The sequence below is a fragment of the Budorcas taxicolor genome, chromosome 15 (assembly GCF_023091745.1).
Source record: "Budorcas taxicolor isolate Tak-1 chromosome 15, Takin1.1, whole genome shotgun sequence".
NCBI lineage: Eukaryota > Metazoa > Chordata > Mammalia > Artiodactyla > Bovidae > Budorcas > Budorcas taxicolor.
The window spans coordinates 6,379,206-6,395,474 of NC_068924.1; the positions used below are offsets into that span (position 1 = coordinate 6,379,206).

At 34.3% G+C, this 16,269-nt stretch overlaps 1 protein-coding gene across 1 annotated transcript; it reads left to right on the forward strand.

The window, feature by feature from the left end:
• The first annotated feature begins 855 nt into the window (after positions 1 to 855).
• Positions 856 to 15,969, forward strand: ANGPTL5 (angiopoietin like 5). Its single transcript, XM_052653261.1, has 8 exons — positions 856 to 951; positions 2,876 to 3,020; positions 4,663 to 4,766; positions 5,664 to 5,757; positions 8,976 to 9,076; positions 11,825 to 11,945; positions 14,099 to 14,284; positions 15,650 to 15,969. The coding sequence occupies exons 1-8, from the start codon at positions 856 to 858 to the stop codon at positions 15,967 to 15,969; spliced, it is 1,167 nt and encodes a 388-aa protein (XP_052509221.1).
• The last annotated feature ends 300 nt before the right edge of the window (positions 15,970 to 16,269 follow it).

A 16,269-nucleotide genomic window follows, 5' to 3' on the forward strand; every position in this document is an offset into this window, starting at 1 on the left:
TACCTTGAATTGGAAACAAAACTCAGGAAAGTCTTAATTTTAGGGTAATGAAGACTTAGGCATGTTTCTATAGGGAAAAGAAGGAGCCTCTATCATGGAGAATTCGAAAATTCATCAAAGACATTGATCTATCAACTTTCAGAGAGTAGTGATTTTCATTAACAACAGTGCCCTTATATTCACAATTGTTGAAATTTTAACAATATTGATGTAAACATACAAATCAGTTAGAGTCCTAGGAATTTGGTTTAGATGGTTAATATGACCATCATCGATAGCTACTTTCAGTTTTAAGAATGCTTTAAGTCTGAATTATCTGCTGTGGGTGTCCACATTGATTAAATTTCTATTTAGTATTTTGTAGAAATAGTTTTGATGTATTAGTCTTCCACTCCATCATTTAAGTAGAAACTTAACTTCTACTTTCTTACTATTTTTATGCAAACTGGTTCACAGTAAGAGAGTTACACATTATCAAAAGCATTTTTTTCTGAGGAAAAAATTCCTGGCTCGTAAAACTTGGATAACTCTATAAATTCTTGGTTGCTTGCTTGATTTAGTTAGCTAGCTGGCCAGCTATTGCTTATATTCCAAAAACATGAATTTACAATGCAGACATGTAGTGATAAAAAGGATTTGTATAACTTAGAATGATGGGATCTCTGGAGGCTACCTTATTCCTTATATGAAGGGTGTTGTTTCAAACGAGGGCATGGAAACCAGTAAGTACTGGCTTCTGTTTTTGTTGTACACCTTCCAGAAATTTTCGACTGAAGACTCAATGTACTGGAGCTCTTTCCACACAGAGCTAACTGATATTTGAAGAAAATTTTCACTTCTCCAACCAAGAAAAATATGATTTATCTTTTCCAAGCCTCACTCTTGTTCTTAAATCTATGTATTTTTACTTGTGGAGAAGCTATACAAGATAACTGTGTGCATCATTCTACGGTAAGAATTTCAGCAATGTTATTTTAGCTAAGAAAGCATGATTATATAGTTTTTAAGATATATACTAGGTGTTTGACAAGATTAATTACAGCACTCAATATAATTTATGGAAAAATTAAAGTGTTTATTTAGAAATGCTGAGACATGCTTAAATAATATTATTTTTAAACTTAGGAAACTATAAACTGAAGATTGACTCTTAACACATTTCTTGTAAAAATTGTTAAAGAAGTTGCAGACCTAGGTTAAAAACTAGCTAACAACTTTCCACTTTACTTTAATAATGAAATATCTTGTAGGCAATGAAAAGTTCATTTTACTAAAAAAAAAAACTGTTCTATAAACTTTCATACTTTCAATATAGTCTTGTACCTGGTTACTCAGGAAATTTTAAAATTTAAAATGAAAAAACTGTATTCAGAACAATGTCAAAGTGATAGCTAAGACTGTATGCAATACTATGAGTAGATGGTGGTTTGAATCTGTATAATTTAAATATTGGTTTATAATATTTAAATGTTATAAAATGTATTTACCACTGTATCAATACCAAATACCAAAGTTGAAGCAAGAATAAATTCTAAGGAAGCTACAGAAATATTAGTAAGAATTCTCTATGCTAAAAATTTAAGAACCTTATTTAGATCTAAAAAACTATAGTTGTAAACTATAGCTGTTTTTGAAAACAGCTAATATGTCAATTGTTATAGGAGTATAGGGGAAAGAGCAAAAGTTAAAAGTAGATCTTTGTAGCAAAATGTATTTTGGGCAAATATCTTTTAAATTATGTGATTAGCTCTTCACTTTTCTCTCAATATCCATGTGAAAGATGACAGATCTTGTTATTTTCTTTTCATTACAGTTATTTAAATCTTATAACTTCTACCAAAGAATGTTTTAATAATAAAAAAACTGGTAATGTATGCTTTAACATTAAAAAACCCAACAATGTACCAATAAGAACCGATACATTTGGAATGATAGCTGTAATTGGCTTTTTTTCTTTTTTTTTGAACACAGTAGTCTGTACTTTTTACTCTCTTACCCCCTACCTTGGTCTCTCTCTCCTTCCTTCTCCCCACTAGTATTCAAAAGTTTATAGTTGGTTGTTAGCTTTTGATTTTAATTTTTTAAAATGTATTTTATTGAAGTGTAGTTGATTTATAATGTTGTGTTAATTTCTGCTATACAGCCAAGTGATTCAGTTATATATATTTATATCATACATATATAAAATATGTATCCTTTTTCATATTCTTTTCCATTGTGGTTTATTATAGGATATTGAATATAGTTCCCTGTGCTACAGAGTAGGACCTCATTGTTTATCCATTCCAGATATAATGTTGCTGGCTTTAAAAAATGACATCTGTTGTTGATTTTGGAAAGAAAAATTCCATTCTTTTTTCTGCTATTATTATTGCTGCCTTTTAAGTCTATGAATACTTTACCTTTCAAATCTGTAAATACTTTAGCTTATACAAAAGCGACAAATCTCCTACACATTTTCCCCTCAGCCCCACATCACAATTCCTACAAATTGGTGGCAGAACGTCCTCTGGCATAGAAATGTTGTAGGCCTCTCAGGGAACCTTCTTAGTATCCATCGAAGGAATTTCAAATGGCATGATTCTTGAAAGAGGAATGGCTCAGCACTGTATCACACAGGGAAATGTGAAACAGTCAAGGCCATAAAACCACTGTAATGGAAAGTAGGCCCTAAATGAATCCTTTTCGAATTGGAGAGGAAAAAAGAGAGCAAAAGATTTGTTTGTGGAAGTTTGAATTAACCAATTAATTATATATTCTTTCTTGGTGTATGGCTTAAAATCTCATCTTTTTCTAGAGTCTTATTTATGATATATTAGGTAATATAACATGCTTCATATATTTTTTCTTGTTTTTTTTTTTTTTTAATATAAAGGATTCTCCAGGAGTTAACATTGTAGAAGATGAATCTAATACAAAAGGTGAAAGTAAAAGTAATGCTACTGTTTACAAAGAAGATTGTGAGGAAGCATGTGATATTAAAACTAAAATTACACGAGAAGAAAAATATTTCATGTGTAGTAAGTATTAAAAACAACCAGAATTATAAAAGTATATGATTTATTATTTCTATGGTAGAGATGGAAAATTATGCTTTAACATTTGTTGAATCATTTAATATATATCCTGATCATCCTAGGCTAGAGGTATATGTTTTGGGTACACAGTAGGTGCTTCACACCTAATTTACCTAATTTGTAAATGAACAATTCCTTCTTCTATGTTATATAGCCCAGTAACATCAACTGACCACAGAAGGCCCTGACACTATCAATTTGCCTAGGACTATTTTCTTGGTTCCATCTGAATCAATAGGAAATTTCACCTAAATTTTGAGGGGGGAATTAATTAATATTGAATAACTGCTATAATAGATACAATACAAATTCATAGCCAATTTATGTAGCAAAGCATAAAAAATAAAGAATTTTAAAATCTTCATTTTTGTTTAAAACTATTTAGTAGCAGCACAGTAATTCTCATGATCTACTATATGTACATAGGGGATGGGATGAGAAGGGGGATCAGAAGGGGAAGAAGTTCTGAGCCAGTTCTTATAGGACTTTAACTCTTAGGTCAGAAAGTATAAAAAGCTCACTTTATTGTGTTTAATCCTGTGTGTAACACAAATATCTCAGGCTTCTCAAACCAATGAGTGTAGGTTTAGATCTATTAAGATAAATGTCTAAATCCAGCGAATATCTAATAGAAAGTGAGAGACTGAAAGTAAAAATGACAAGTGAGACTGAATGAGGTATATTTTAAACTATCAAGAGTTATTGATGGGATTCTACTGCTAGAGTAAAATTTAGGAAAATAGAAATGACTAATTCTTAAAAGAATAATTATGCAATAATAGGGGACTTCTTTTGTTATAAAGGATATCATCAGTATAATTGAATAAACTTGGATTAAGTCTGAGAAATACATGGTAGTCAATGCATAATTCCTGATTTTGATGGTTGTGTTGGAGAGAATGTCTTTGGTGTAAAATACCCAGAAATATCCAGAGGTATCATGGTGGCATGCTCTCAAAAGAAGAAAAAATTCTTCATACTGTTCTTACAACTATCCTATGAGTAAGATTGTTTTAAAATAAAAACATTTTTAAAAAGAAAAAATACATGGTAAAAAAGTTTAACCAGAAACCAACCAGTTAAAACTTTTGACTGAGGTTTATTAAGTGTGTATATGCTTTCGTGTTTGCATTTTTTTTACACAAAAATACAGCATTAATAGAAAAAATTAAAAGAAAGATTTACCTTAGAAATTAACTTTCATGATACAGAATTATTGCCTTTTACTTTCTTATGTAGTAAGAATTGATGAATTTTTGACCTCCTGCTCCTTTCTCTCTCATAAAGTAAGAATTGATATTCAGAATGCTGTCTCTCATTTATATCAGTTTAAATTAGGGGGTTAAAATAGATTATTAGGAAGCATATTTTCATTGCGAGGTACTGAAAAAATTGTTTTCTTCGTTAATCTTGAGTTAAACAAAAAAGTACTAAGCAGAATATGCAACTCTATATATTTAGTTAGATTGAGATGCTATTGCATTTACATATTTATCCAAAATCATTTAAAAATTCTTTATTTTTTACTGTAGTTATCTTCTGTAACAATATAATGTTTAGCAAACCCATTTTATTGTGATTTAAGGGAATTTGCAAAATTCTATTGTTTCTTATACACGAAGTACCAAAAAACTACTAAGAAACGTGATGGATGAGCAGCAAGCTTCCTTGGATTATTTAATTAATCAGGTACGGCCTTTTTTTTTTTAGAATTGTGCTCTTATTGTATGTATACATTGATACAGTTAGCTAGAAGTATACTTGTTCGATTTTTTTTAATGTTCAGAAATCTATTTAGTGCCTACTATGTCAGAGACACCATAGTAAAGTGCAAGCAAATAGAAAACAATAACCAAAAAAAGGATCTTCACTTAAAGATTATTCAGTCTGAGCAGGGAGTTTGGGGGGTGGGGCAGAAGAATGTGTTGAAAATGTTGTGAATGCTGTTAGAAAGTTGCACAAAAGCAATTCAAAATCTGAGCTGTGGGAAATTTTCCCAGATTACAGAGATTATGAACTGAGTCATGAAAGACGGATAAAAACTTCAGAGGTCACAAAGTTTGGGCAAGAAGACTAAGAGCAGGATGTTCCATCCTCGGGGACCTTCTTGAAGTGGTGCAGGAGTGGAGTGACTGGTGAGGTAGAGGGTGTATAAGAAAACTGACTCGAGGAAATAGGAGCTAAATCATGCCACACCGAGAAGTCATCGAAATGTCTGAGCAGGGAAATGCAATGACTAGATTGGCAGCTGGTGTGGAGGATGGCTTGAGGAAGAGCAGATAACAAACTACAGCAAAGGTGCAGACAAGCTCCAAAGAACAGATCTGCAAGAGTAGTTAAATATAGAAATGCACAGATGAAGGCAGTGTTCAGGGGAAAATGGTACTGAATTTAATGACTGCTATTTAGCAATCATTAGCAAGCTTTATTGCTTCCTTATAGCAGTGAGAAATTCAAAAGAAAGATGAGCATTATATATATTTCAAAGCTGGATTTATAAGAGTCTTACGAATATCAGTTACAGAATTCAGCTAAAAACGTTTTGTTCCAATACATATTTGCTTAAATATATGCCTGTGTGTTTAGGTTAATGAGCTCATGAATCGAGTTCTCCTTTTGACAACAGAAGTTTTTAGAAAACAGCTGGATACTTTTCCTCACAGACCAGTTCAGTCACACGGTGAGAACTTTTGTATTTTAGCTTTTTCATATTTGTCTTTTGTTACTTAAAAATTTCATGGACGGGTTGGTACATTTAGAACTTTCGTTTAAAAAATATAGCTTATTATCATCTAACAGGCTGGAGAAGTAACACCTGCCATTAAGCAAATTTCGGCGCAGACAATGCATACTTTTCTGAATTGGCAAAATTTTCGGACCATTTGAAAGCCATGGCTATAGACAGATATTCAGAATCTGTTGAAAATAGCATAGTTTTATTAATATGTAACCAAATGTAGGCTCTCCTTTTACATTTTAGTAATAATAGTCTTAGCTTAGAAGAAAAGTTTCAGAGTTCCTCCCACCTGTAAAAAGTATTTTTGACATGCTTGAGATATTTCAAATTAGAACATAAAATTTGAAGAAGAAGCTAGATTCAGAAAGAAACTGGAATTTAGCTCTTTTGATGCTAAAATACAGTATAACAGTACAGTAATTCCTAAAGGAATAGGTTTCTAATAAAAATGCCCTATATATCTTACAGTTGTGAATTAATACCAAAGTTTCAAAGCAAATAAATGCTTATTGGTGGCCTTGTAAGTGATCTTTCTTTTTTCCTTGCAAAAAGAAGGAAATAAACTGTTACTGAGATCACTTATTTGTCAGGGACTATGACAGGCACTTTCACATGTTACTGTGTTATTTTTTATTATGTTATTTTACCTCATTTGTGAGTAGTGAAGATAGTGTAACAAGGTGGTCATGAGCATGGACTCTAGTGTCAGATCATTTGTCTTCAAATCCCTGATCCACTGTTTCCTGATATCAGTTTCCTTATCAGGAAACTAATAGTCTCCTCTGTCTATGGAATTCTCCAGTCAAGAATACTGGACTGGGTTGTCATTTCCTCCTACGGGGAATCTTCCCAACCCAGCAATTAAACCCGGGTCTCCTGCAATGCAGGCAGATTCTTTATTATCTGAGCCATCAGGGAAGCCCAAACTTATAGTACCTACCTTGTATGTTTCTTGTGAGATTTAAATGAGTAAATACATCAAAATCTCCTAAAGTATCGCCTGAGCATAATAAGACAGTATAAGAGTTTGCTATGATGATGATTATCATCAGTTAAGGAATATGGAGTCCAGAAAAATCTAAACAATCTATTCACGTTTATTTGGAGGGTGATGGCAAAGCAGATACTCTATCACAGCTTAGTCCTTCACTGTAAGCTTCTATCATATCTCTAAGCATAAGCTTATCATAAAAATATCTCTTAGCAACTCAGAAGAAAGGCAACAAATCTCTATCTTCTGGAAGTAAAGGTGAAAGCAAACAATTTTTTACAGCTAACTTTTTGTAGATGATATTTTCTGCATATTTACTGTGTGCTAGGCACTATGCTAAGTACTTTACATAATGTCTTATATGTATATTGTCAGAATAACACTATGAAGTAGATAGTATTATTATTATAACAATATTGCACATGAAGAAAAGTAGTTAAGAAACTTAGCTAATAATCCTAACCAGTAAAGAGTAGAACTAGACTCTAACCCAAGCTTCTGGCTCTGAAGTCTCAGGCTTTGATGTGTTTGTTCTCTGGGTAATTGATATTGTAAGGCTAAATTTATTTTATTATATTTCTAGGAGATGATACAAAATAAAGCATCCAGAGTAAAATGTAGCATTATATCCACATAATAGTTATGTTTACAATCCCCTGGAAAGTGGAATGCTGTAGAGAAGGTGATTATAGACTGCTACAGTTCTAGCTATTGTCAACAGAGCAGGCTTTGGCCTCAGCACCAATTCCTCTGGTGAAGAACATGATTCCTCCTTCCTCTCCCTTTCCTTGTTTTTAATGGGGGCCCCAATACACTAGAATATCTGAAGTTTCAAATAGTGGAGAAAGGATGTGTCAATAGTAGCTAGCCTACTTATTCTTTTGGATTTTCTCCTTGTCATCATTACAGATTTCTGTCACATATTATGTTCCCAAGATAAGCCTAGATTTCTGAAAATACACTATTTATTGGACAAAAGCATGCATAATTGTAAAACATATTAAATAAATGTTGATACCAACTGGGCAAATAATCAATAACAGTGAGCTATCAGTGAAGGTTTATTGCAGCATAAATTATTTAGTCCCAGTTCCTTTGTTCATCTAGATTCTTATTTTTAATGATGAGATGATTTTTCTTTTTAAGAAGTTAAAATCATCATGTCATTGTTGTTGTTGTTCAGTTGCTCAGTCATGGACTGCATGATTTAAGAACCTCATGGACCGCAGCACGCCAGGCTTCCCTGTCCATCACCATCTCCCAGAGCTTGCTCAAACTCATGTCCATTGAGTTGGTGATGCCATCCAACCATTTCATCCTCTGTCATCCCCTTCTCCTCCTGCCTTCTATCTTTCCCAGTATCAGGGTCTATTCTAATGAGTTGGCTTTTCGCATCAGGTGGCCAAAGTATTGGCGCTTCAGCTTCAGTGTCAGTCCTTCCAATGAATATTCAGGGCTGATTTCCTTTAGGATCAACTGGTTGGATCTCCTTGCAGTCCAAGGGACTCTCAAGAGTCTTTTCCAACACCACAGTTCAAAAGCAACAATTCTTCGGTGCTCAGCTTTCTTTATAGTACAACTCTCACATCCCTACATGACTACTGGAAAAACCATAGCTTTGACTATTACAGATCTTTGTTGGCAAAGTAATGTCTCTGCTTTTTAATATGCTGTATAGGTTTTCTTTTCTTCCAAGGAGCAAGTGTCTTTTAGTTTCATGGCTTCAGCCACGATCTGCACTGTTTTTGGAGCCCAAGAAAATAAAACCTGTCACTGTTTCCATCGTTTCCCCATCTATATTCCATGAAGTGACGAGACTGGATGCCATGATCTTCGTTTTCTGAATGTTGAGTTTTAAGCCAACTTTTTCACTCTCCTCTTTCACTTTCACTAAGAGGCTCTTTAGTTCCTCTTCGCTTTCTGCCATAAGGATGGTGCCATCTGCATATTTGAGGTTATTGATATTTCTCTCAGCAATCTTGCTTCCAGCTTGTGCTTCTTCCAGCCCAGCGTTTCTCATGATGTACTCTGCATACAAGCTAAATAAGCATATCATTAATGAACATTTTAATAATAATTTCACATAACACTGTCAATTCTTTATAATAAAATGATTAAGTCTTAAATGTATATGTGGAAATATCCTAAATAACTAATTTTACTTTTCTAGGTCTAGATTGTACTGATATTAAAGATACCATTGGTTCTGTCACCAAAACACCAAGTGGTTTGTATATAATCCATCCAGAAGGCGCTAGTCATCCATTTGAGGTAAAGTTTTCCCTTATTATATATGGAATGGGATAGGCATCTAGTCTATTTAAATAATGTTAGTTTTAATTGCTTTACTATTTTATTTCTTCTTAAAAATTTTCAAATAAATTAGTATAGGTTCCAGTTTTGAAAGTTTTGTTTTCTGGGATTCTTTGCCCAAACCACAAACCAGTAAAAGAATTAGAGAGTTGTTCACTTTTCTATTTGAGTGTTTCTGGTTACATTCTTTAAAGTGAATCCATTTGGTGCTAGATCTTATCCTTACAGTAGATGGAATTATGCAAAATAAATACTTATTTGCTTTAATTAGCTTATGGATATTAAAAAATAATGGTGTACTTTGTCTTGGAGCTTGATAAAAATACTTTAATTTCTCTTCCTACACATGGATATACTTTGTTTGGATGGTAAATGACTTTTTGTGATTGTATAAAAAATTAATAATTTAAAAAACCTTTCACTAAATTGTGAGACTGAGAAGCTGATCCATTTATTAAACTGCATAAAATAAATTACTCATGTCTATCCTTAGTAGGTCTCTATCATGATTTTTAGAGGCAATTTCAACTCTATGTATTATTAAAACTATATGTTATTATATATTATATATTAATATTATATATATAATTTTCTGGTTACATTTTTGTGCATTAGAAAGGTTGTAACATGAATATCATACCTTATTAATAGTCTTTGTTACACGATAAAATAATTTTTCTAAGTAGATACTACCAGTTTCTCATCTCAGTTATGAACATTTTCTGACATCTATTAACAGGATGTCAAAAATTGGGAATTAAGTGGGAAATAATTTTAAATTACCTAAATTATCTCACCTTCAGATTCAGAAGTGGGCCTGAACAGATGTGGAAAGGGAAGGTTTCTAATTTTGTGAAGAGTGGGACGCATAATTACCTCTTTTGTGGGAAAGTGTTGGTTCCCTAACTTCCTCCACACTGCCTTTTTCTGTCTGTGTGTGGGAAGTTTCTGATGGGGAGGATTGCTCTGATTTTCTTGCTTTATCACTTCAATGACTCCTCCATGGTGATCCTCTTAAGGGCATTTAGCAGAGCACCACAGATGCATCTATGAGTGGCTTTTGGGGTGGGGCATGTGCTAAGTTGCTTCAGTCACGTCTGACTCTTTGCGAGCCCATGGTCTGTAGCCCACCAGGCTTCTCTGTCCATGGGATTCTGCAGGCAAGGATACTGAAGTGCATTGCCTTGCCCTCCTCCAGGGGATCTTCCTGTCCCAGGGATCGAACCTACGTCTCTTACGTCTCCTGCAATGGCAGGGGGGTTCTTTACCGCTAGCGCCACCTGGGAAGCCCTATAGATGGGGCTTAGACCATGCTTTTCTCTCTGCAAATCTCAATCTGAACATGGGCCATCCAGGCTATGAAGAAAAAAAGCAATCAAAGACAGACACACAGGCATATTTGACATTGTTTTAAAAAATCAGTGTTTTAATTAAAAGGCAAAGTTATTTATAAAGAAATGAATCACTCTGCCACATCAGATGGATGTCATTTGTTTTTGTTGTTGTTCAGTTGCTAAGTCATGTCTGAGTCTGCGATGCTATGGACTGCAGCATGCCAGGCTCCTCTGTTCTCCACTGTCTCCCAGAGTTTGCTCAGATTCATATCCATTGATTCAATGTTGCTCCTGCCTCTGTCTCCTTTGCCTTCAATCTTTCCCAGCATCAGGGTCTTTTCCAGTGAGTCAGCTCTTCACATCATGTGGCCAAAGTATTGGAGCTTTAGCTTCAGCATCAGTCCTTCCAATGAATATTCAGGGTTGATTTCATTTAGAACTGACTAGTTTCATCTCCCTGTGGTCCAAGGACCCTCAAGAGTCTTCTCCAGTACCACAATTAAAAAGCAGCACTCAGCCTTCTTTATGGTCCAACTCTCACCTGTACATGACTATTGGAAAAACCATAACATTGACTATATGCACTTTTGTTGGCAAAGTGATGTCTCTGCTTTTTAATACACTGTCTAGGTTAGGTTTGTCAAAGTTTTCCTCCCAAGGAGCAAGCATGTTTTAATTTCATGGCTGCACTCACTGTCCACAGTAATTTTGGAGCCCAAGAAATAAAATCTGTCACTTTCATTACTGTAAAATCTGTCACTATTATTACTCAACTGAAAAATATTTATAAAGTTGAGGAATAAGAGCCTTAAAATGCTACAAACACATATATTGACTGACACAGGGACTGCAGTTAGGTTTGTTTTATAACAGTATTATTTCTTGAGATTAAAAAAAATCTGAATATTTTAATGACATATAGTTGCATTGAAACTTTCAGTGGCAGTATCTTCTCTTTCTCTAGGCTTAGGGTGAAGTATGGGATTCCTTAATAGCTCAGTTGGTAAAGAATCTGCCTGCAATGCAGGAGACCCCAGTTCGATTCCTTGGTCAGGAGGATCCGTTCTAGAAGGGATAGGCTATCCACTCCAGGATTCTTGGGCTTACTTTGTGGCTAAGCTGGTAAAGAATCTGCCTTCAGTGTAGGAGACCTGAGACCTGGGTTCAGTCCCTGGGTTGGGAAAATCCCCTGGAGAAGAGGAAGGCTACTCACTCCAGTAATCTGGCCCAGAGAATTCCAAGGACTATAAAGTCCATGAGGTTGCAAAGAGTCAGACACGACTGAGCAGCTTGCACAAGCTTGAAGTATGAGTTTTATATCAAAGAATGAAAATAATAGCATGTTGTTTTTGTCTTTTCTGGGTTATTTTAGGTTATGTGTGACATGGATTACAGAGGAGGTGGATGGACTGTGATACAGAAAAGGATTGATGGGATAATTGATTTCCAAAAGTTGTGGTGTGATTATCTGGATGGATTTGGTGACCTCTTAGGTCAAATTTTATTCATTTCTTCTCTCTTTTCTTCTTCTTGGTGTTATGCCTATAGACTGTCTGTATTGGTTAAATTATTAGTAAAAATAGCAAAACTTGTGAATATAAACACATGACTTAAACTACTCTCTCGTTATTAGCCAAATTATTTCAAATAAGTAGGTCTTCAGTTGGGATCTAGATATCTTTATTTTTAGATGCCTGTTGAAATGTGATTTGACTGAAAATTGTAAGTTGGGTATTTATTAAGTATTGATTATACACCCAGCAGAGTTCTGGCAGATGGTTAATAGTTATTTGTAGAATCAAAAACTGAATGAACAGGGACCTTGAAATTCTTGAGATTTGTGCTGTGTCTGTACAAACAAATGAAATGGAAATGGGGGTACATTGTGTATAAGCTCAAGTAATGTGAACTGAGAGTAGTGATTTATAAAAGCATCAGTAAAATTTGGAAAATGGAAACCCCAGGTGAACTATAAAATTTGTTCCCAATATTCCATGGCAACATCACTTTGGCTGTTGAACAAAAACGTTAGTATTCCTGAACAATGAAGAATTTTACATCAATTGGAACATTTGCAGGTGACTTTGATCATTTTTATGCAATTATTTTAAGTTGCTGTTGTTATAACTTAAAATATTTAACATCCCATAATAATGTCATTCAAGGATTTAGTAAGTGGTGGTGTTAGTCCTACTGCTAAAAACCTACTGCATGTCAGTGAGGTTAGAAAGTGTGTGAAATGTAATAAAATGTCACCATGAAGGCCAAATAGCTGCCATACTATGGAGTGCAGTTGATATACTTGTGTTTTCTCAGCATTACCTCCAGTTTTCCAACAAGCCCGGCCATCTGAATCAAGCAGTCATGGATCTGCATACTCTAAATTGCTATGTTCCGTATATAATCCTTATTTCTATAGGGAGATAATTTTAGTTTTAATGAAAAATGTCTTCAGGCAGATATACTTTGGTAAACAGACTGCTTTGTACTTGGCCTATTAAAGAAATAAACTGTATTAAGGAAAGTATCTTAATTATAACTTAAGTATCTTAAGTATAACTTAAGTATACTCAAGTATCTTAAGTATACCCCCAACCCCAAGTTTGGGGTATAGGGGCAGTATGGCAAAGACATTTAATTGGTGTCAGACTAGGAGAAACCAAGCAGTCCCGTCTTACTTGTCCATCTTTCTTACTTTCTTTCTTCCTGTACTTCAGAATATCTTTAGTTCTAGGTGGGTATGCAGCTAAAGTGCTCCTGCAAGCCCTTGAGAGTGACTTAATGTCTTAGCTATAGTTTTAAGAGTCTGAATGCTGTCATATAGTCCCCAATTCTTTGAAGTTCATTTTATTAGACCTTACTTCTTTTGGTAATTTCATGATTCAGGTAGAGGGATGTGCTTCAGAGCAGGAGTGTCCACATTTAGGCCATGACAGTGAGTAGAGGGAGGTAGAAAGCCAATGGCTAGAACATGCAAATATGCAGTTTGTATTACGGAGTTTAAGCATTCATCCTGGATCTACAATCATCTTGGAAATACTGACCCTAACCTGAGGATACTCTGGTGTTTCTACCTTTTATTTTCATTCCTTCAGAGGTAACTGACAAGCTACATTATAACAAAGAAATATTAGTTCACAAAACATTATTCTCAAAGACAGAGTAAGAATAATTTCTATTGAGCACTTTCAGGAAATATTTCTTTAGGAGTTGCTGATTTGGAGGTTAAACCTCTTACATTTCCTGGTACACATCATTTTGTTACCGGCCATAATATTTGAACTGGTAGTTTTGTTGATATGCCTTAAGGTAGAACTTGATTTTTTAACTTAGTCTTTAAATGACTTTTTGAATTTAATTTAGGCAGATAAAAAAATGAAACAATCTAGTTATCCTTGGTCTAGTAAAGCAGAAGTGAGAAGATACACACACACACACACACACATACGTATATATATATAGGCAAATTAGGCACACAGTGATAATTTGAGCTAGGGCCATCTATTCCCTCAAATAATTTATGTGCACCATCTGAGAGTTATTGAAACACCAAACATCAAGCACTTAATAATACAAAGTTAAGCTAATAATACAGAGTTATTCTAAATATGCTGTAACATATTTAAAAAAGCATTTTTTTAAACAGGCGAATTTTGGCTAGGACTGAAAAAGACTTTTTATATAGTGAATCAGAAGAATACCAGTTTTATGCTGCATGTGGCACTGGAATCTGAAGATGACACATTAGCTTATGCATCATATGATGATTTTTGGATAGAGGATGAAACAAAATTTTTTAAAATGCACTTAGGACGATATTCAGGAAATGCTGGTAAGTTTTTTATTACTAAAATTATCCAAAAGATTTAAATCTAGCTGATTCAATATTAGATGAAGATAAAAAGTAATATATTTATTTTGGCATATATATCACTGTTGACAGATTAGATTAAAAATGAGAAAACTGTCTAAGTCTTGAGTTTTGAAACTCTGAGATGGTTGCATCATCTCATGGTTTTGAACTGCTTTAGACACTTTAAAACAACTTGCCATATGTAATCTCAGTTGATTCTTTAGATAGCGATTCTGTGGGATAGGCTGGGAAGGCATTATTTCCATTTTCATGTTCTAAGAGGCCAGCATTTAGAAGTCTTAGAATGTTAGAGCTGATCTTCACTCTTCTCGCTTCCCAGGTGAAGAAAGATTAAGTGACTTCCTGGGATTGCTCATGACATCTGAGCCGTGGCAAGGATCCAGGCTGATAAACAACTAGTTTAATGGGTTTTTAAGGGTCTATATTTCAATGCATCTACTTCCCCCCAAAAATTATATGTGTTAGCACTTTAAAATACTTGATGTTAAATTTATATTTTGATGTTGACATTTTAAATTCTTCTGTTTAGTTCTTCTGTTGATTGCTCTTGATGGTTCTTGTTCAGTAGGGATGATTAGTGTTAGAAATCCAAAAATGAATGAGTTATGCTTCTAGCTCTTTAACTGATCACAATATAGAGGGGAAGATTAAATAGAACTGAAAACAGAATAGAACAGAATACTGATGCAGCTCTGGAGGTTAAGAGGGAGAGAATGATTCCAACTGATTGCATCCAGGAAATCTTCATGGAAAGATGATTTGCAACAAAGAATTAATGTTAGATTCAACCTGGGATGCTTTATGAGAGTACATACTTGTGCAGAATCTGATGCAGTAAGTTTGGGCCCAGGTATTTGTATCAACTAGATGGATATTTAGCATCCTTATAGTTGAGAATCACTGATTTGTACTTGGAGGAATGAATGGCATTTGGGCAAATGAATGTTGGCAAAGAGAACAGTTTGAGACAAGGCACAGAAACGGAGAACACATTAGTGAATGCCAGATAAAGGGGATAGGGCAGAGGTGGAGAATCCTATGGACAGAGGAAACCAGCAGGCTACAGTCCGTAGCGTTGCAGAGAGTTGGACACGACTGAGGCAACTTAGCACGCATTCAGTGTCCACTTGAAGATGTTTATTATGTTGAGGAATTCATTACCAGATTTTGGCCTATTGCTCCTGGAGGAGAGATTTTAATCTGATATCTAGTTTAAGCCTTAATTTTAGATGCAATGCTTTTTCACGATTGGTTGGTAAAAGTTGATTAAAATTACAAAAAGTGCCTTTAAATTTAGTCTTCAAAAATATCTGTTTTACCCAGGTGATGCATTCCGGGGCTTCAGAAAAGAAGATAATCAAAATGCAATGCCTTTCAGCACACCAGATGTTGATAATGATGGATGTCGTCCTGCATGCTTTATCAGTGATCAGTCTGTGAAAAGCTGCAGCCACCTCAGTAACAATACCGGATGGTGGTTCAGCCAGTGTGGTCTCGCAAATCTGAATGGCATTCATCACTTCTCTGGAAAGTTGCTTACAACTGGGATTCGATGGGACACATGGACTAAAAACAACTCACCCGTCAAGATTAAATCTGTTTCAATGAAAATTAGAAGAACTTACAATCCATATTTTAAATAATCTCATTTAAAATTTTAATGCTCTTTTTGATAATATATAAAAGATTCTACATAGTTCTTTTTTTACTGAGCACATTTGCCAAAATTTAACCATAGATGACATCTAGGTATTATGAATCTAATTAGAAATCTTTAATTTTGCAGGGTTTTAATAAAGGAAAACATGGCTCAATGTATGCTTTTACTACTAGCTATATTAGTAATATATAATAAAATTTGTTTTGAGTGAATTGCAACTTGTCTACCTGAAATCTATTGTCCTTTGAAAGGATTTGCCCTTTTCTTTAAAGCATATATAACC

What these genes read in the sequence shown, in the direction of transcription:
- ANGPTL5 (XM_052653261.1), top strand. Translation starts at nt 856, where the DNA reads ATGATTTATCTTTTCCAAGCCTCACTCTTGTTCTTAAATCTATGTATT. An exon ending in ACTGTGTGCATCATTCTACG is followed by an intron (nt 952 to 2,875) that starts GTAAGAATTTCA and finishes TTTAATATAAAG; the next exon opens with GATTCTCCAGGAGTTAACAT. An exon ending in ACGATATTCAGGAAATGCTG is followed by an intron (nt 14,285 to 15,649) that starts GTAAGTTTTTTA and finishes TGTTTTACCCAG; the next exon opens with GTGATGCATTCCGGGGCTTC.